Source organism: Frieseomelitta varia, unplaced genomic scaffold (assembly GCF_011392965.1).
Source record: "Frieseomelitta varia isolate USP_RPSP 00005682 unplaced genomic scaffold, Fvar_1.2 scaffold_372, whole genome shotgun sequence".
NCBI lineage: Eukaryota > Metazoa > Arthropoda > Insecta > Hymenoptera > Apidae > Frieseomelitta > Frieseomelitta varia.
In genome coordinates, this window is record NW_025110115.1 from 698,919 (window position 1) to 721,496 (window position 22,578).

The window sequence follows — 22,578 nt, forward strand, 5'->3', positions numbered from 1 at the left end:
TGTGTGTGTGTGTGTGTGTGTGTGTGTGTGTGTGTGTGTGTGTGTGTGTGTGTGTGTGTGTGTGTGTGTGTGTGTGTCACATTTAACTCGAATAATCAAGGTTCTGCTGAACTTTCACCGAACAGAACCAGTTCGTAATAAAGATAATAATAACTTTATATACTACTTGTTTCTTTTCTCTTTTTTTGTTCTTTATGATCTTATTTATCAGTCCTATCAGTCACGTGCACAGGTTGTTTTCCTGCTGTGTAACTATCGTAACAGACTACTGTGTAACATACAATAGTGAAAAATTTAACTGACTAATTACTTAATACTTGTCCATTTCTTTCTATAGTCCCTCAGAGATATTAAGTATTAAGGAATGTTTTACTCACTTCTTGCTGTCGTCGTTTGTGCGAACAGACTTGGCATCGTCCCCCGTGTCGTCCAATAAATCACTACCGTCGCTGAAACAGAAAAGTCGAGACATTGAGCGTGGAAATATCGTCTTAAATTGTCACAAAAAAAAATCAGAAAAGAACTGATATATTAATAGATGCGAAATGTTAGATTTGAATATTGTCAAGAGTAGGCAAGGCCGCTGAATTGATTTACATATCTATCATCAGAATTAAATAGAAGACTGGCTAAATCTTTTCATAAAATTATTAAGCGATAATAATCATTTTGCGATAATTAATATCTGGAATTTGTCTAAATTTGGACCACGGATTTTTATATTTGAATTTCGTTTCGTCCAAAAATATTATAGTAGTTACTGCACTTGGGATATTTTATGCTTTCTCGTGTATTCTACGAATGCATAAAAATCCGCAGTTCAATTTTTAGTTCCGTCTCCACCCCAAGTGTGAACCGAGACTGTAATCAAATAATATAATTGAGGAAGACCCGCAGGCCCAGAAACGTCAAAATATCAAGAAACCAAGTGTACACTGAATTAATTTCTTCACCTCAAAAGGGTCGTTACTCCTTTGATGTGAAATTTTGCCAAGTTTAGTTTGTGTAGTGCTTCGTCGTACTTTTGTCCAAGAAGCTTCAACAGGCACGCTTAAGTTTCGCACTTTTACCACGAGGTACGTTAATTTTAGCATTGTTCTGCCTCAAATTGTGTGTTAATTGCAAAATCAAATGGGCATACTTTTTATTCTTAATATGTATGACAAATGACAAATTTAGACAAATTAGGACAAGTATAATAGCTTATCGCTAGAGTGTAGATGTTAGAAATTAAAGAAAAATGCAAAGGGTACGTAGAATATGTTATAAGATATAAAATATGTTGTTATAATGGTGTAGTATAATATTATAATGCTAATACTATATATATAATATACTATTATATATTACTATAATATTAATGTATATTGTATATAATATTGTAGAATATAATATAATAGTGTATATAATATTATATAATATTGTATATAATATTGTAGAATATAATATAATAGTGTATATAATATTATAATACTTCTAGTATATTAATATATATATATATTCATCATAGTATAATATTGATTGATAAAATCTTTGCTCAGATTCTTCCACTCTAGTAATCCTATTTCTAAAAATATGAATTTTTCCAACATAAAATTTCTACATGAAAGAAATAATACCCAAAATATGATACTATCTATCAGCTGAAACAAATATTTGCTTAGGTTCATTCACTCTAGTAATCTTCTTTCTAAAAATATGAATTCTTCCAACATAAAACTTCTACATGAAAGAAATTTAATAATACCCAAAATACCCAAAATATAATACTATCTACCAGCTGAAACAAATAATTGCTTAGGTTCTTTCACTCTAGTAATCTTATTTCTAAAGATATGAATTCTTCCAACATAAAATTTCTACATGAAAGAAATTTAATAATACGCAAAATATAATACTATCTACCAGCTGAAACAAATCTTTGCTTAGGTTCTTCCACTCTAGTAAAAGTATGAATTCTTCCAACACGAGATTTTCAATCCCTAACGTAAAAGAAACGTACATATATATATATATATATATATAAACAATTTTAATGTGCAAGAATACACAAATACACGCAAAAATGTGTAAAATGCTCAAAACGTGTAACTGTTTTTCTTACTGTTTAATAATCGAAACAAATCTTCGCTCGGGTTCCCCATCTCCCACTTTATCTTACTTACTATAACTATAACTATACTATATTATTGTAATTGTAATTATAACTATGCTACTAACTGTAGCTATACTATATTAACTATATAACTATACTACTAACTATAGCTATACTATATTAACTATATAACTATACTACTAACTATAGCTATATTTTTAAAAACTGTAACTGAATAACCATAACTTTTATTTTTAAAAACAAAATTATATGCAACTTGCCGAATGATATATTGCTCGCTTCTGCGACAGAGTATTATCGGTCGGAAAATCTGCAAGATCAGAAGGAAGTTTTGTCCCCGATTTCGACTTCACGGTTCACGAACTCGCTTAAACACGTGAGATTGGATAGATTCCGGTCAGAAGCCGGCATAACCGTGCCGAGCGGTGACTAAAGGCAATTTCGATCAGGCTCCGTGTCCCCAGAGAAAGAGAGAGAGAGAGAGAGAGAGAGAGAGAGAGGCAAATCTTCGGCTCTGTTAATGATTAAGTTAACCGGTAACCCTTTGAGCCGTGTAACCGACACCTTGATTGGTAATTACTCGGAATTGCGGCCGTTTAAACGACCAGCGAAACGTCATGGGAGACGTCGAAGTGGCGGCAGCCAGGGGGTGAAACAGAAAGATGCTTGTAGATGGAAATGTCACCCTTGAATAAATTTAGGTGGCTTCGTTTCGACGTGCCTCTCTCCTACACGGGTGGTGGGTTAACATGTGTAACAGTACGACTTCTACGTCTACATCTACAGCGAAGCTGGCTTTGCGCGGAACAAAGTGGTTCTAGCGTGTCCCTCGATCTTTTCGAAGGCGCTACACTGATCTACATTAATTCGACGCGACGTTTTCGAGACTTCTCGTAGAATTTTATATTTTGCGAGCTGTTTCAAAGAATCGAAAGAGTTCTACGTTTCGATAATCTGAAGAAATTTCGAAGAATTTTCTAAATTTTAAGAATTTTGAACATTGGAATGATAGAATTCTGCGAATCAGGCACGAGCACGAGCAGGTATTATCGTTGCACGATATCGAATATAATATAACATCGATTTTATTCATTTTTAACAATTACTGAGATTTCTGACTAAAAAATGATACGATTAGTTAATAGCGAACGTGAATAAAAGAAAAACGAAACCTGAGCAAAGTTTTCGTTCCTTCAATAAATGTTATATTGAGCATTTTACTTTAAATAGTTTTACAGATTACGTCCACTTCCGTTCAAAAGTCTCGAGACACTTTTTATTTTTAATATTCGATATTTGTCTCGTAGACAATAAAATTTTTCAATTGTATAACTACTTTGTAATACGACTATACATCATATAATTAACAATATAGCATAGAAGTTGTATTATTAATATATTGATTCATTAAGGACCAAATTTATCACAATATTATAAATACTTTAATTTCTTTAAATTTTATAAAATTGTAGAATCTAAATGAAACAAAATAATGTTAAGTAAATTCTCAAAATTCTTTTTCATAGCCCCTTTAATAAATGATATATATTTGTAGAAAAATAGAATTAATAAATTATTCATTAGTTAGATACATGTATGAAAGAATGAACTTATTACACAACCCAATACATTTTGAAAATTTGTTCTATTTTCCTTCAGGCTTACATTTGAACAGAATATTTGAAAAATCATTGTTCAAATAGTACATCAACTTAGTCGACTCGATCTTGAAATAATCTAACGATAGTTTATTATCACTTACCACCAAGAAAATGATTTTTCCTTAAATTATTTGATTGCTCGATTATTCAAAAATTGTTTGCTTCTGCAAATAATTTCTAATTTTATTCTACAAACTCCATCTTCTACCAGAATTATTTATCATTTTATTTCAATAAATTCATTCAAAAAAAAAAAGAAATAAAAATAATTATACCCAAGATGAAGTTACTTATACCCAAGTTATTTTTCAAAGAAGAACAACAAATAAATCTTTACCCAATCCTGCGCCTCTTCGTTTAACAATCACTCTGAATAATAAAAAGAACGAAAAAAGAAATAGTTAACTTACTGGCAAGAGTTTATTACCACTTAAAAAATGATTTTTCCCTAAATTACTTGATTACTCGATTATTCAAAAATTGTTTGCTTCAGCAAATAATTTCTAATTCTGTTCTACAAACTCCATCTTCTACCAGAATTATTTGTCATTTTATTTATCAATAAATCCATTCAAAGAAGAAAAAAAATACAAATAATTATATTTGATTTATACCCAAATTATTTTTCAACAAATTAATTCTTACCAATCTTCAATCTTTACCCGATCTTGCACCCCTTCGTTTAACAATCACTCTGAATAATAAAAAGAATGGAAAAAGACATAGTCAACTTACTGGCAGGAGTTTATTACCACTTAAAAAATGATTTTTCCCTAAATTACTTGATTACTCGATTATTCAAAAATTATTTGCTTCAGCACATAATTTCTAATTCTGTTCTACAAACTCCATCTTCTACCAGAATTATTTGTCATTTTATTTATCAATAAATCCATTCAAAGAAGAAAAAAAAATACAAATAATTATATTCGATTTATACCCAAATTATTTTTCAACAAATTAATCTTTACCCGATCTTGCACCCCTTCGTTTAACAATCACTCTGAATAATAAAAAGAATGGAAAAAGACATAGTCAACTTACTGGCAGGAGTTTATTACCACTTAAAAAATGATTTTTCCCTAAATTACTTGATTACTCGATTATTCAAAAATTATTTGCTTCAGCACATAATTTCTAATTCTATTCTACAAACTCCATCTTCTACCAGAATTATTTGTCATTTTATTTATCAATAAATCCATTCAAAGAAGAAAAAAAAGTACAAATAATTATATTTGATTTTTACCCAAATTATTTTTATCAGTCTTCAATCTTTACCCGATCTTGCACCCCTTCGTTTAACAATCACTTTGAATAATAAAAAAGAATGAGAAAAAGGAATCGTCAACTTACTGGCAGGAGAGCTTCCGTTTCCTAGTAACGGCGACGAACTCGTCGGACGTGTCGGTGGTGGTTGGCCCGTGGCTAGGGGTGGACGCGCTGCGTGGATGATGGTGATGATGATGATGATGATGGTGGTGGTGACGGTGGTAGTGATGGCCGGAGGCGGGTGCCTGGTCGGGGACCATCGTCGAGGGTGTCTCCATGTGCTGGGGCGGTTCAGCCCCCGTTACGATCTGCGGGGTTGTGTCGTTGGTGGTGGTGGTGGTAGTGGTGATGGTAATGGTGGTGACGCCGGTGGTGCTGGGGGTGGCGGTAGTTGTGTTGTTGCTGTTGCTGGCGGGGGTTGGAGTCAGGCTGAGACCTTCGCCACCCCCCGCCGAGGCGGCGGTTACTTCTCCCACCCCCGATCCCGTACCTATGTCGCCGAAGTAAACCGTGGAACACGAACTTCTGGAAAAAACAGGCAAATCCTTCCGATTATCGCACGTTCCGTGTGAGAAGATTTTCTTACCAGCTTCTTTTCTCGATACGCGAAAGTGTTTAGACGTGCCGCGCACGTCGAGAATTTTCTGTCCCTAAAATTGCAATCTTTCCTCTAGTTTCAAGTGTATTTAAGTACAACTCAGGCAAAGCAAATAATAAATTCACTACATCTCGATAATTTCTAATCAGTGATATGATATCACACCGACGAGTTGAGAAAAGAAAGCGGCGAATTATTTTGTGTACGGTTTGGTTGCTCGTTATGGTCCGCAATCAGTTAACCAGCGCAAGTGGTTAAAAGCCAAACTAACTGACTCTAACAATTTCTAACAATTTTGTTTCTCAATCGAATTTCTCAATCTCGTTGCACGATAGTCGACTTCGTTGCGCGAAACGTAACGATTTATTTCTGTAAGTTTGTTCGTTGAAAGGAAATAATGTAAACTCTAGGGGCGAGTTTAGAAAACAGTATTGAAGGCAATTTCATTATTCTTCTGCGGTTTGAAATTTATGGAATCGAATCGATGCTTGGAAGAATTAGATGACACGTCACAGAACATTGTTCAACAATATAATTAATAATTGTGTTGTAAAATACATTTGTATAAAATTAAAAAAGTTTATTGTACATATAGGATAGATGCTGAATATTAAAAATGGAAAATGTCCTAGGACTTTTAAGCGAGAGTGCATTTATCAAAAATCTGACAACGGCGTCAATCGATTCTTTCTATGTATAATACACATAGTTATTCGAACCCACAATTCTCGAAAATCTTAATATTGGAAGACAAGACGAAATAATTTCCCAGTTACTAGAAGATAATCTATCCTGATAGAACACAACGTGTTCGGATAATATTTAATAATAATTTACTAAAACCTTGTATTATAACACACATGTATAAAATACAATCTTGCTTTAAAGTTCGTGCACACGGAGAACTAATAATTTTTATCTTTATCAGCATTAATTTTCCTACACTTTTCGATTATGTTAATACATATAATTTATATTGCAGACCTTCATGCAAATATCATATTCTTACAAAAGCACAAGTAAATAAATGAAAACGCGACTAGAAAATTGATTTGTCTCGACGCTTGAATATTTGCGTATTACGTGCACAATATTTGTGTATTACGTTGTGTAAGAACGTAGTTAACGTATTGTGCTGTTGTTATTTAACCATTAGTCTGCAGTTTAAAATAATGAATAAGCAGACTGTAGAGAGTGAAGGGGGAGCGGGCAAAAAAAAACTCATCGTTGATTTAACACTGGCAGACAGATGTTTATTTTCATTGAACGTACGTAATTGGAAAAGTCGCGTTATGCATGAGATCAGCTAATGCATATTAGACAATGCAAAACATCATCTCAAAGGTCTGTCGGCGTGAGCCAGCCGTGACCATCATTTCTCCTTTATTTCAAATTTAAATGACAGTTTCGGAACAACGGAAAATGCGTATATATTATGAGTCATTGCGACACATTCGGCACGTAAGTGATTATCCTAACGACAGACATTCGAACTTTCTACACAGACGAAATTGCATTCTTCCATTCGTTTGAAAATCTTGCGACGAGCGCTACAATTGTTCTCAAAGTTGGCGAAATTCAATGAAAAAAATCAGTAAAACAAAATGCATTTAAGAAATTTTATCATCTGCGGTAACAGATATCGATTTTATTTGTAAGATTTTATTATCCGTATCGTCTGATGTATCTCAAGACGTTCTAGAATTTTCGTTTGAAGAAATTTCATTAAATCAGCGACCTATGACACTTCCTTGTGTTTCTTTTCGCTTAAAAAACAAGCCGCGGCAGACGTAACAATTTGAATAATTTTTCGCGTTACCCTGGACTTCCAGCAAAGTGTTTTGCAATGTTTCGTTGAATATATTATGCTAGAAATTTCCAGTTTCTTCTCTCCGCTGTGACAGTGCGTCGCATTTGTTAATATAAGTGCAATTGAAAAGCAATTAAGTTACTTTCGAGTGTATTCTGTAAATTTATTACAAAAGAACATCGTATGATTTCAATGTCATTGCAATTGAAAAGGTTTGTTAGCGTTCTAGAAAATTTACCACAAAAGAGTTAACATTTCCGTTCTGTCAAAAATAAAATAAATATGTTTGTAATTGCAAATGAAAAGATTTCTTATTTTCCACAAATTTATTGTTACAATATTTGTAATAAATATTTATTACAAAAAGAAGCAAGCAATTGTACAATTTGCGATTATAACTATGATTGAAAAGGTTTGCCAGTGTTTTAAAAATCTATTTATCATTAAAGAATTAACATTTTCAATTTTCATCACGTGATAACGTATGACGCGGACATGTTTAACAATTGAAAAAATGCAATTATCATTTCCTTACTTAGAGATAGAACATGCATCGTCTTCCTTCTCGTAGAGTTAGTACAACGAAACAAAAGACAGGTGTAACAATGTGTCGAATATTTTCACCACCAAATGATCAGTCCACTATAACAGAGAAGGAATCCAGGTATCGAGTATCTGAATCGTTTGATTAATGCAGCTTTCGCGTTGGTAACAGCTAATGCAAACTGGTTTTCCGCTTTTTTTTTTCTTGTCAATCGTTTTTCAATCGGTTGACAAAGAGCATACAGGTTTTGTTAGACACGCTCCTTTACAAGGACAATTTATGCAGATTTTTATTTTATCAGACAGTAATGTTATTTTTTTAATGATGTTTTTAATATTAAATATTGATAATTTTTAATAAATGTGGATAATCATCAATAACAATATTGATAATTTATACTATCACAGTATAAATAATCATTAACATTAGTTAATATGTTAATACCTATTTTAGTAGCATAAACTACTATGTTAGTACAAACTAATTGTTACCTATTATTAGTATAAATATTTATTATTACCTTACTTATTATTAGAATAAACATTTGATATTTAATAATTATTTTATTAATTATTTATTTCATAATGATATATTTAATATTAAATATTGATAATGTTTAATAAATGTTGATAATCATCAATAATAGTATTGATAATTTATACTATCAGTATAAATAATTATTAACATTAGTTAATATGTTAATATCTATTAGTATAAACTACTATATTAGTACAAATTATTATTAGTATAAACTAATTGTTACCTATTACTAGTATAAATATTTATCATAATTTACTATTATTATAAATAATTTTTTACTACTATAACTTCTCTAATTCACTATTATTAGTATTTACTATTTACTATTATTCGCAAACTTCTACAACTTGCTATTATTATTAGTATAAACAATTCTTCGTGCAATAATTGTACGTTAGTAATCGAGCATGGTGAAGCTATTATATTGAATTATCAGTCTCGTTTGAGTATTTGCACGACGAAAAAACAAAGTGGTGCGATTATTCTGATAATGGTGACAACATAATTCACTGAAATTTTATCAAAATACCGGAACTTTATCAAAATAGGGAACGTCGTGATGATAAAATTGTTGATTACGCTTCGTGTAGCTGCGACACGAGAGAAAATGTAACTTTTGGCCTTGGTGCGCGACACAATTGCGATCCAAGTCGATCGAACGGAAATTAATTGAACAAACGGGTTCGAGAAAATATTGTTGACAAGATGTTCCAGACGAACACGAAGTGTGTAATTAGTAGACGAGTGTCACTTGCGATAATAATTGTCCCACCTTCTAATTACGTCTCAATCAATTACGACAACGATCGTTTAAACGATTTCTCTTCCCTTTCTCTGTCTATTCTGCTCCAGATACTGAAATTATTTTAAAAAATCAACTAATCGAAATTATTAACTGTATTTTATTGTTGCCCCCGTTAATAATACATTTAATGATAACACACTATTAACTCGTGACACGAACGCGAATATTAAACATTTAGTCTGTTAAAATGATTAAATTTAATGTTCTGACTATCAGAAAAGAAAAAGAAAAAAAGAAGAAAGAAATATGCACAGCAGTAAAAAATAATGACATTATCTAAAATTTATAAATACTGAAAATTATTAACAGTGTTTTAAACACTTTAATTATTATATTATATTATCACTTTAATTATTTTATTAATATATTTTATTATCACTTTAATTATTATATTAATATATTATATTATCACTTTAATCATTATATTATAATATATTATTATATGAAACGTCGGTCAGCTCAGCGTGCATGAATTTTACAAAATATTTTCAAAGCTGAATTTTCCCATTTTCGGATCGACATGTGAAAATTTATCAGACTCCAAAGGCAAAAATTTATCGTCGTGATGAATTAAATTCATCCAATTCTGGAATAATAATAGTTCAGGAGATAGAGTTCTGTTAATAATTATTTCCTCTTTTAAGAATACTTGGGAGATGATATTTAATTATTTATAAAAGTAACTCACGTTCTGAATTATCAGAGATATTTTTGTTTCCAAGTAACCAACACCCAAATGAATTACACGTTCAAATTTCTCATTCAGATTCGTCGAAAATTCGTCGTAAAACGAACCGAGGGAAAGTTTCCGGAGTCATTCGCAGCGGTGAAAGAATCGATCGTGTCGAACCTGCCGGGAATTACTGATCTTGCTCCACTAACTCACGCTTGTTCCCCGATTCTGCATTTTTCTTTCTCTTCTTATCTCTTTTTATCAACGATTTATCGACGCGTTTCCTCATACCGTTTCATTCATGCTCCATCGAGCGCGGTACACAACACTCACGCTATAATCTCAAAAGTTTCTCGATACACGCGTATAAGCGGAGGGAAAGAAAACGGGTTCACGGTACGTGAACTGAACGTGAGGTAAGGTTCGGCTCTTTTTTTTTTTCAATTTTGTCGTTAACAACGAAATTTATGTTACGCGGCGAACCGCGTGTAATTACAACGCGCTCGAATTACTTAATAAGAGATGCCATGACGTTGACGAAATTGCAGCGTTCCTGGCATGCGACGCTGTACAGGCGTGCGTTACATAATTTGGCCGATACTTGAAAATTAGTGCAAGTACTCATTTGGTGCAGTTTACGTCGCTGTATATTTAAAACCACATCTGACACGGTGGTAATTGAGACAGTCTCGGAATGTTAAAATTTAGTTTCTTTTTTTTTTTTTTTTTCTTTGATTCTTCTTTTTTAGTCGAAATACTGGAATTTAGAACGAAATTACGAAAAGAACTTTTGCACGTTAGGATAAGACAAATGTGAGAATTAATTGTTTATTAGGTATGCAGAAGAGTGAAAATTTTATGTAACAATTACACGGTGATAAGCGTCAATGTATTTTAGCGTTCAGGACAGTCGTGAATTATGTCTATAATTTATTACGAAAAGAATTTTTGCATGTTAGGATAAGACAAAAGTGAGAATTAATTGTTATTAGGTATGCAGAAGAGTGAAAATTTTATGTAACAATTACACGGTGATAAGCGTGAATGTATTTTAGCGTTCAGGACAGTCGTGAATTATGTTTATAATTTATTACGAAAAGAATTTTAATAAATTTATAATTTATTACGAAATTACGAGAAGAATTTTTGCATGTTAGGATAAGACAAAAATGAGAATTAATTGTTATTAGGTATGTAGAAGAGTGAAAATTTTATGTAACAATTACACGGTGATAAGCGTCATTGTATTTTAGCGTTCAGGACAGCCGTGAATTATGTTTATAATTTATTACGAAAAGAATTTTAATAAATTTGTAATTTATTACGAAATTACGAGAAGAATTTTTGCACGTTAGGATAAGACAAAAGTGAGAATTAATTGTTATTAGGTATGCAGAAGAGTGAAAATTTTATGTAACAATTACACGGCGATAAGCGTCAATGTATTTTAGCGTTCAGGACAATCATGAATTATGTCACTATAAATTTTTGGAATGGTTAATACTATGAACGTCGCAGCTTGTTTACGATATCTTCGCTCACTTAAATGACACTTACACGACTTGCCACTTTAATTTGCCGATATCTCTTTTTAATCACACTACAGCAAAAAGTGTAATTGAATCAATAACGTTGGAAACTCGTCGACAATTTAAATCGGTAAAAGTTCGTAAAATAAATTATTTTAACTTTGTAAAAGAATTATGCAACAATTCATTCGGCCTTAGTTTAAAGTGCAAACTTGCTTTCACAGTCTCAGAGACATGAAATCGTCTTTCCAAAAGATGATTTTGACAGCATCTTGACTGGTGAGAAGGTAAAGGTACTTTTCTTTTTGAAAATTGTAAGAATTTAAACGTCTCCGAAAACGGAAAAAAATATTTCCTCGCGATTGTCTTGAAGGCTGAAATCTCTTCACAACGATCTCTTGAAACCTATTGTAAAAACTATTTTTTTTTTTTTTTTTTTCGTTTTTTTATTCAACTTTGAAGATTGAGATTTTTTGAATTTTTATCGTTTGATCTTAATATTTAATAAAATGTTGAAGAAATCGTATAGCAAAAGAATTCATTGTGAAGAGGAGACTTCATTCTTCGAAATGATGGTGAGTTTAATCAGATTGAGAAAAATTTCTCAATTTTAGAGGTGTCTGAATTTCTCACAACTTTCGAAAATATGTACTCATTAGATGAATGGAGGTTCCATGCTTCAAAGTGATTGTCGAATAATTTTCTTTTACAATGTTATAACAGTTTATAAATTATTTCAATTATAATAATATATATAAATTATATATTACATATATGTATATATAAATATATTGTATAATTATATATTGTATTATATATATATAAATTATTTCGATTTAATTGCTCAATTGTTTTCGCCGTCAAAAATTTAGTAGATTCAAGAAAAATAATAATTAAAAAAAAGAAAGAAAAACATGTAAAGAGCAATTTGAAGAAAATAACTCGTAACAACTTTTCGAACAATATGAAAATATATTATATAATATATTATAAAATATAATATATTTAATTAAAATTAATATATTATATTATATTATATTATATATTATAAAATATAATATATTTCGAATTTATTGAAACGTGATCTTGCAAATTGACACGTAAAAAGGAAAAAAAAAAATTCCGAGATATTCAGCGTGAGTTTTCAATTCTTTCTACAACTATAGGCAACATATAACTCGCCTTATCGCGTGTAACATTGAAATAAAAAATGCAACCGCGACAAAGTCCGGGATATAGTTGAAAAGAAGAAGAAAGAAAAAATATTTTCATAAATATTTCTGCGAGATAACGGTCTTTTTGTACGTCGGGAATATGCACCGAAACGCGCGTGTCTTTTGTTTCGAATTGCGTTTCTAATGGATTCGAGGACGGTTTCATGAACAAGTTGCTGACAATTCTTTCCGACGTAGTCATGGAAAAAGACGTGACGAAGGTCGGCCACGTATCTTACGCCAGCAGTGTGTGAGCAGTTCCGTATATTATGATGTAACCTACGCGATTAGCGTAATTCTATTTATTCATAGATACGTCAGTGCACGCGACGTCCACGGTATCATGCTGTTCGCTTTTCCACGACGGCAAAAGCTGCACGCGATACCTTTTCAAGTTCTATGTCCGCGCGGCAAAACACCTCTTTTTTTCTCCACTCTTTTCTCTTTCAACAAGAGAAACGTTCGATTTTCCCGGATTCGAAGATTCAGAGCTTCTAAGAAGTTGAATCAAAAGCTTTCAAAATTGATAATTTTTATGATTTTCAATGTACCCATAATTGTGTACATATTAAGGGTTTTGACGATGATATTTTAATGATTTTTTTTTTTTTTTGTTTTCATTCTCTTGAGAAGAGAAATATTTAATTTTTCTAGATCAACAAGATCGACAATTAAAATTTTTAACGATTATTTATATATGTATGATTATATATATATTAATGATTTTGACAATAATATTTTGATTTTTAATATACGTATGATTCTGTACATTAACGATTTCGACGATAATATTTTAATGATTTTTTTTTTGTCTTCATTCTCTTGAGAAGAGAAATATTTAATTTTTCTAGATCAACAAGATCGACAATTAAAAATTTTTAATGATTATCAATATATGTATGATTGCATATATTAATGATTTTGATAATGATATTTTAATGATTTTCTTTCACTCTTTCAACAAGAGAAATATTTAATTTCTCCGGAAAATTAAGAAATTTTGAATTAAAAATTGTTAAACTATTATGATTTTTAATATATGTACACTAAATGATATATTAAAACATCGTATATCGATAATGTACATATGTATATTAATGATTTTGACGATGATATTTTAATAATTTTCTTTCGCCTGTTTAATTTATAAAAATTAAACCCTTTAGTACTCAAAACATCGGCTCCGCAGTTTTTATCTTATTTTAATTCCTTCGACATTCTACGAACATTTGAAATTCGGCTTTTCTTGCTAACGCCTTTTACAAAATGATTTTTACAGTAAAATGAGTCTACTAAAAAAATAGTGTATATAAAATTTTTACACATTCTGTTTCTACAACAATGCTAAATGGTATTGAAATATTTTTATTAGATATGATTCTTATTAAAAATAAATATCTTTTTACGAAACAAAAATTTATTATCCAAAAAAATATTAATTCATTATTATTTATTTTTATTATAATTTACCATCGTTATTATTTACTTGTGGAACAAAAATATTTTCTTAACTGAAAGTGGCCTTTTTTATTTCGCGATTTCAAAAGTACGTTAGGCAACCAAAAATTTGTCGAAATTTTGATTTCACAAAATTTAATCTTAAATATTAATTTTTATACTAGAACTTATCTATCAACGTTCTTTAGAAAACTGATGAATTCCACACATACATACTATACTAATTTACCATTTTCTGTTGAGTAAATCCATCAAGCTATAAGTAATAAAATTGCAATATTCTGTCATAACCTACATATTTTTACGAATTTTCTCTCACTCGCATAAGCAACGAAAATCTTACCCACGCCGCAAAGAAATAATCTTTGCAGTTACGATATCAACTTATCGTAATCTCTAATTCCTATCGGGCAGAATATTCAATCGAGTATCGTACGTCATTGCGGATTAGGAAATATGCGGAATATTACGTACGATGTTGCATAACCTCATGAAGATTGTGGGAAGAGTTTAACATCGAGATATATATTTCACTCGTATTTTCCCTGATCGTAAATTTCGTAGAACGTTCTCTGAGATGTTCGATGAATTTATTATACAGTGTGCGAAGAAAAGGTGATTCTACTCTGAAAAGATAAGTCGAAAGTGAAGAGTGAAATTTTTCTACAAGATGCCTCGTTGTCGAGAGGATCGAGCTTGAAAATTTGTCAAGCATCGAAATTTGGAATTTGATACGAGTATAATTCTGAACGTAACAAGAAAGCAATAATCAACAGGTGGATTAATCTACGTGTAAAAATAACTCAAAAGTGTAGAATGAAATTTGATCATTTTCTAGAAAATAGACTTTGGATAGTGTATGGTTGAAAATTGCCTCGATGAATTTTGAAACCTAAGTCCCTCGAAAACGAGGCACCTTACGAAACTTATTTTCACACGTAGAACAACTCTCTCTTAATTATTCTCTTTCCATCAGGTTGATACCTCATAAATTTTCAAACTTGATTTCCTCGAAGAATCACTATCTATTTTTTCGCGTTTTTTCAGGGACACCCTGTACATGGGACTTTAAATCATTTTTCGATTTAATCTCTAACTTTAAAATTGAATTAGAAAATTTTTTTCACGCCTGATTTGCCACGTAATAAGATCTAGTGCCAAGATATCAATAATGGATCTTTCAGTTCGTCCATTAAATCAAAAGCAATACAATTACGTCATGCAGATTGGTCAAGTCTTGAGCAGACTTGCCGAGTCAATTAATATCTATCAACTCGACGTATTGCATAATGAGAAACTCGAATCTATTAATTTGAAATAAAGTTATAAAAACGAGATAATTACATGCAATTACATCCAGAGCGGATCTTGATGCTTGGAACGAAGTGGCAGGGAAAAATTGTTTGTGAAAAACAAGCTGAGTTTGTTGTTGCGTTTCTCATTTTGTATGTTTTGTGTTCTCCTAACAGAGAAACCTAATGATGTAAATCTTACGGTTGTGTAATGTTAGAGTAATTTGAGAGAAATAGCTTCAAATTCTTTTTTTTTCTTTTTAAATGAAAACAAAAAGAAATTTATATAAATTCTTTTACATTTTCGTGAGATTTTAAGTGGCCATCTTCCCTAAAATTATCTTGATCCTAAATCACAGAAACTGAGATTTCTTAATTTTATGAAAATTTTACTGTTTGATGTATTATTAGAAATTGAATTACAATTGGTATAAATTAGAATTGGTCCATTCTTATTTTTCCACTTACTTTTCAATTACTTCACTATAAAATTAATTAAACATAGAACTTCAATACTCGATGAATATATTTGTTAAACAAATTCTGCGATTGTAGTTTTTTTCTTTCATGCTAAAATTATATTCCCAACAATTGTTTATTACGAGGACACTAAATTGCTTCTAAATTGGAAAAATTTCCTTTTTAATCTCGACATTTTGCTTTTACGTGAAAACTTGTTTCCCTAACATTTATGCATTTTTACAATCCGTGCGCAGACGAGAGTGATTATGACGTAAAACACAGAGAAAAATGAAGACCAACCAGAGCCATTTACCTTTCAGCAACATTCGAATCCTGTCAAGTCTGTTTGATCTTTGTTTTAATACCACACGAGTATCATTCATTTCGATGATTAATTGTGAAATAAAACACGCGTCTCAAGGAAACCGCCAAAATTAAGCGCCAAAGATGCATCTCTGAGAGATGAACTGATCAAATTTGGATTAATCCTAACGTATAAAAATCTTTTAAAATTATTTTTAAACGTGAAAATTTTGGAAGATGCAAACATTAAGAAATTACTAAAGAAAACTTTGAGAAATACAATTAAATTAATTTAATTTTCGAAGATTAAAATTCTTTTAGAATTATTTCAATGCAATAATTTGGGAAAATGTAGAAATTAAGAAATTGTAACTTTGAAAAATGCAAAGGTTTGGAAAATTAAAACTTTTGGGAAAATTTAAAAATTAAATACAACCTTGGAAAGTTAAAAAATCAACCTATTTAAAAATGCAGTCAATATTTTAATTTTTGATGATTAAAATTCTTTTAGAATTATTTAACTGCAATAATTTGGAAAAAGGTAAAAATTAAGAAACTGTAACTCTGAAACATGCAACGTTTTAAAACATTGAAACTTTTGGGAAAATTTGAAAATTAAATATAACCTTGGAAAATTAAAAAATCAACCTATGAAAATTTAAAAATTAAATACAACCTTGGAAAATGCAAGAATTTAAGAATTCTATATTAAAATAAGGAGTGGGAAAATCTTATTTGTAATCGAGATGAAAAGAAATAACAATTCGAAATAATTATGCCACTTCTATTCTTTAAAATAACTTGCACCCAAATCGGATAAATCTTTCATTAGAACGAATTCATTGCGATGAAATGACAAATAATCACAACAGTAGAAGGCACCGTTTACACAAAAAAGAGTTTAGCAACAATCTGAGAAATTATTTGCAGAAACAAGTACACGGTACAAAATGAAACAAATGAAAATTATTTTAGTTAATGAGCAAATGATCAAACAATGAAAGGAGAAAGCCATTTGCGAAATTTTCTTTGTAAATAAGATGACGTATCATTTGTCAAATATTTTCAACAATGCTTAATACTGTTACTAAACTAAAATTATCGTTCAAACTGTATCGATGACCGAGGCTCACGAACGTCGATCATTCCCTCGCTTAGGTTCGGTTCAGTGGCACAGATCCTCGGGTCAATAATAAAATCGTACTCGGTTGCGCAACCAGGTTTTACAAATCGGTTCGCCAGTTCAGGAACTCGTAAGAAACTCGAAGAAAGAGTGGAAAGTGAACCCTGGAGGGCAGCGCGCCGCTGAGATTGCCCCATTCTTTCTCTTTCTCTTTCTTGCGTGCGCGATTGCGCTAAACTTGGATGCACATAAACATGTTTAGTGCATGCATATAAGCGGCAATTATTAAAAGAACATTCGATGTCTCGTGGCGCGGAAAGGCACGTTTAATCTGTTCTCACGTGCCTCTTGTGTCCATATCTCAGATTTATGTTCCCCTTTGCCGATTTATGTCCAACGATCGACTAACAAGAAATTACTTCAACAATTATTGAACGCAACCACGGAAAAATAGTCCCATGGACATTAAAAACACCAAAAACAAACCGACCAGGCTAATCACAAAAAAAAAAGAAAAAAAATGAAAAAAGCAACATAGAACACAAACAGGATTTTCAGAAATTAAACAACATCTATAAGAATTACCACAAGATCTACACAGACGCTTCCAAAATTAGACACAGAATCAGATTCGCAATCGTCACAGAAAACACCACTAAAAAACAACGGCTCTCCAACCACACATCCATCCTGAATTACCGCTGAAACATACGCTATGCTAGAAGCACTACGATACATCCAAGAAAACAAATACCAATCAGCGGTAATCTACACAGATTCCTTGACTTCGATAAACGCGATAACAAACACCAAAAAGCACGAAGTCATACAAATGGTTCAGGAAACACACACCGAACTTACCAACCACCATAAACAAATTGATAATCACCTGGATCCCGTCACACCAAGGAATAGAAGGAAACGAAAAAGCCGACTCCTTAGCCAAAGAAGCAACAACAGACCGAACAAACGAAGCCAACATCCCAATCCCACACCAAGGCCTACTAGCTTCGACGACCAAAGCGGAAAGAGAAGAATTGAACAGAATTTGGACTACGACAAATAGAACCAAAATACACGACATAGCACACCATTTCTACCAAAAAAATACCAAACAACAATATGAGCAGAAAAGAAAGGATAGCCATGACTAGACTTCGAATCGGACACAACCAAGATCACACGCGAATACCTCCTAAGGAAAACAGAACCACCTTTCTGCAACACCTGCAACCAACAAATCACCACCAAACACCTGCTACGTGAACGCAGAAAATACCGAAAGAAGTAAATACGGGTTAAACCAAAACACCGCTCTAAGCCAGAAGCAACAAAAACCGCTCTAAGTCAGAAGCAACAAAAAACGTTATCAACTACCTAAAGGAGAGCCAACTACTAGACCAAATATAAAGAGAAAATTCCAGCACGTCGCTAAAGACCTCGTAGTCGATGCAACTCTAAACCCTCATATATAAAAAAAAAAAGAAATTATTTTCCTACTCTCGTTTTATCGCTGATATTCCTTTTTTTTTTTTCCCCTCCACTCTAAATAAGTATTATATTATACGGCTCGACAATTATGCTTCGTAAAGAAAGTGTGCGTTCGAACAGATTTGGACACTTTTTTTGTGAATGTCCAGAAATTTTATTAACATTGGAAAGAAAAAAAGGAGAGACGTGACGAACATGTCGGTAGTATTTGGAAACGTATCGAGAAATTACAGCCCTCCAAATTAAACCGGCCATATAGTTGCTGATTACCAATTAACTTGAAATATGTGGCGAGCTTTTTGCTCGTTACTTGGAAATAACATCGGCTAAATTGAAGTTGAATTGGATTATCATGAAGTAAATATAGTGAGTATATAATAGACTGCGGACGTTAGTTTCAGTGGAAGAATTTCACCTTTTTTTTTTTCTTCTCTTTCTTTCTGAGAGAGATATACCAAGGTAAATTGAAATAAAATTGTTGAACTATCGCAAACTGGAAGTATAAGAGATTGTGGATGTTGTACTAATTCCAAGGAAGAATTGCGCCTTTTCTCTCAAAAATATATTGAATCAAATCGAAACGAAATTGCCTATAATTATCACAAAGTGTAAAGTCGTAGAATTCCACTTTGTAAGTCACACTGCGTTCCTTCGTTCAAATGTCCTAAACCAGTGACGGCGAACCTTTTTGAGAAGTAGATCAAATTTTGTTCATTATTTTTTTTAGTACTAGCTCGTGAGTCACTAAGTCAGTGTTGAAAACTACTTTTTCTTGGTTCTCATTTTTATAATCCTCTAAAAAGGATTTACGTTTCCTTTTTGTTTGACTACTTTTACTTTTGCAAGTGAAGAGCAAAAAATAAATGTCGACGTCAAAAAATTGATATAAAAGGGGTCACATCATGCCCAGTCACCCCTGCACTATACATTATATATATATATATATATACTTTATTTCTTAATATTTTTTATTGTCTGTTTTCTCTTTTATTATATAAAAAACTAGCAAAGCTACCCATTCTGAGAATGGGATCTAATGTGTTTTTTTAGTGTTTATCACATCTGTTTAATCGTAAGCGCTATATAACATTTTTTGGACATAAGTAACTCATATATAACATTTAAAACTTAAAATATCTATATGTATACATAATCAAGTCGTAAATCCTCCATAAAACAATTATGCATTTATTTCTCACTTTTAAGCTCTAACCAAACACTTGTTATTTCCTTAACATTTTTTGAAAAGAGTGGTTCGAAAAATAATTAAAATTCTTTTATATGTATATATGTACATATATATATATGATAATAAGTTTATAAAAATCATTTGAAAAGCCTCCGTCATAGATTCGCCATCATTGTCCTAAAGTAAAGAACTTTCCGTTCGATTGAAAATATTAAACATTGTACCACAACGATTCGCGTATAATTCATAATTTTCACAAACGCGCGAAACATCAAATATTTTAACGTGTCTTGAGAAATAAAAGAACGCCAAACAGAGTTTAAGTTCTTTTAAATTTAAACTGAACAGCGATATTAAATAATTGATTAAATATAACGATAAATATGTTTCGGACACATCTTGAAGGAAAGTGAAATCTTCGCTCCGATTCGATTGCCTCGGCCAACAAACAATCGCGAGTTCCCGATTTCTGCGAGCGAGAAAAAAAAAAAAAATCGAATGTTCCACGAGTTAGCGGAGTTCAACGAGTACAACAGTGGACGTCATAAACGTCTGTCTCTGAATGATAACAGCGATATCACTGTCTCATGTTTGGTATTATTCATGAATGGTATTCTATGAAAAGTGGCGCCGTCCGCTACGCGTTTAATCTCGGCTGTTAGCCACGAAAGAACACTCCTCTTCAAGATCGCCATTGTTCGCCGCGTATTTCGCACAATCAGTGCTGTTAAACCATCGAATGTATTCTCATTGATTCTTTCATTGTTGCGTACAATTGGTTTAAAAAAAATATATATGTATACACATAAGAAGCACTGATGCGAAAACTCTCGAACGAGCTATTTTATCGGTTCCATTATTCTCAATAATTTTTCAATATTTTTCTATATTATTATTATTATTATTATTATTATTTATTATTATAATATTATTTTTCTACATTTTTCTATATTATTTTCATATTATTTTCTATATTTTCTATATTATTATTTTATATTATTTTCTATATTTTTTTATATTATTTTTCAATATTTTTCTGTATTATATTATTATATTATTTTTCAATATTTTTCTATATTATTTTTATATTATTTTCTATATTTTCTATATTATTATTATATTATTTTTCAATATTTTTCTATATTATTTTTATATTATTTTTCAATATTTTTCTATATTATTTTTATATTATTTTTCAATATTTTTCTATATTATTTTTATATTATTTTTCAATATTTTTCTATATTATTTTTATATTATTTTTCAATATTTTTCTATATTATTTTTATATTATTTTTCAATATTTTTCTATATTATTTTTATATTATTTTTCAATATTTTTCTATATTATTTTTCAATATTTTTCAATATTTTTCTATATTATTTTTATTATATTTTCTATATTTTCTATATTATTATTATATTATTTTTCAATACTTTTCTGTATTATATTATTATTCTTTATTATTATTATATTATTATTCTTTATTATTATTATATTATTATTCTGTATTATATTATTATATTATTTTTCTATATTTTTCTATATTATATTATTATTATATTATTTTTATTTTAATTTTCAACTGGTGTTACTTGGCTATTGGAAACCAGAATTAAATTCAGAATTAAACTACTTGATCTTGAACTTTATCAATTCAATTTCATTTTATTGCTTTATTAAAGCGACGTAATAAATATTCCAATCTCTGGTAATCTGATACAAATTGAACATTTCCAAGTACTTTGAAAAACAGTAAAATAAAACGTAGTGAAATAAAGTGCCCGAATATATATAAATAAGAATACAAATATGTAGCTAAAATGAAATACACCAAATTAGTAATTTATGCTAGTTATATATTGTAAATTTTAGCAACGATTGAAGATTGAAACTGTTTTATATATTCCTTCTTTAATCTTCGATAATATTCCATGTTTCATAATTAATTACACATCTTACATTTCACGTGCAATCACGATTGTTAAGAGAGACCAGCGTTCGACGTGTTTTAATAAAGAACATGCAAAATCAGGTTTTTCCAAGCGAGCCAGCAATTAATAATAATTGCACAGAGAGGCGTATCCTAGACGTTCGATTGGAAATGCCGAGGAATCACAGGAGTCACAGAGCGATTAACGAAGATCATGTGCTAATTCAAGGCTAGCCAATAACACGAGTAATCGCCTTATTATCCCATATGTAGATGCATCGGGTTATGTCATAATTCTAAAACCGATTTCCGTCGAAATTTTTCCATTAACTCGTCTTCGACGATTAACCAACAGCCAATCACGTCCCGCGGCCATCAACTGACGACAAGCGAAACAAACTCGATCACTATGTACGTACGTACATACGTATAATACACACATAGAAAAAGCACAACGATTCACAATTATTTGCGAGTATAATTTAGAAAATTGAACGAAAGACTAGCAATTTAATGGCACGAAGCACGAAGTCACGGAGGGATCAGTCGATAATGGCCATTATC

At 31.0% G+C, this 22,578-nt stretch overlaps 1 protein-coding gene across 11 annotated transcripts in view; it reads right to left on the reverse strand.

Annotated features, from left to right (window-relative positions):
* Positions 1–22,578, reverse strand: part of LOC122531095 (protein cycle) — a 92,242-nt gene that overhangs the window by 31,703 nt on the left and 37,961 nt on the right. For 10 of the 11 annotated variants that reach the window (XM_043658685.1, XM_043658686.1, XM_043658684.1 and 7 more), the window contains 2 exons: positions 5,134–5,574; positions 378–449 (listed from right to left, as the gene is read on the reverse strand). In XM_043658685.1, coding sequence (XP_043514620.1) covers positions 378–449; positions 5,134–5,574 — 513 coding nt within the window. Of the gene's footprint in view, positions 1–377; positions 450–5,133; positions 5,575–10,034; positions 10,192–22,578 lie in introns of those variants that run through there. The other variant, XM_043658695.1, reaches the window with a different exon arrangement.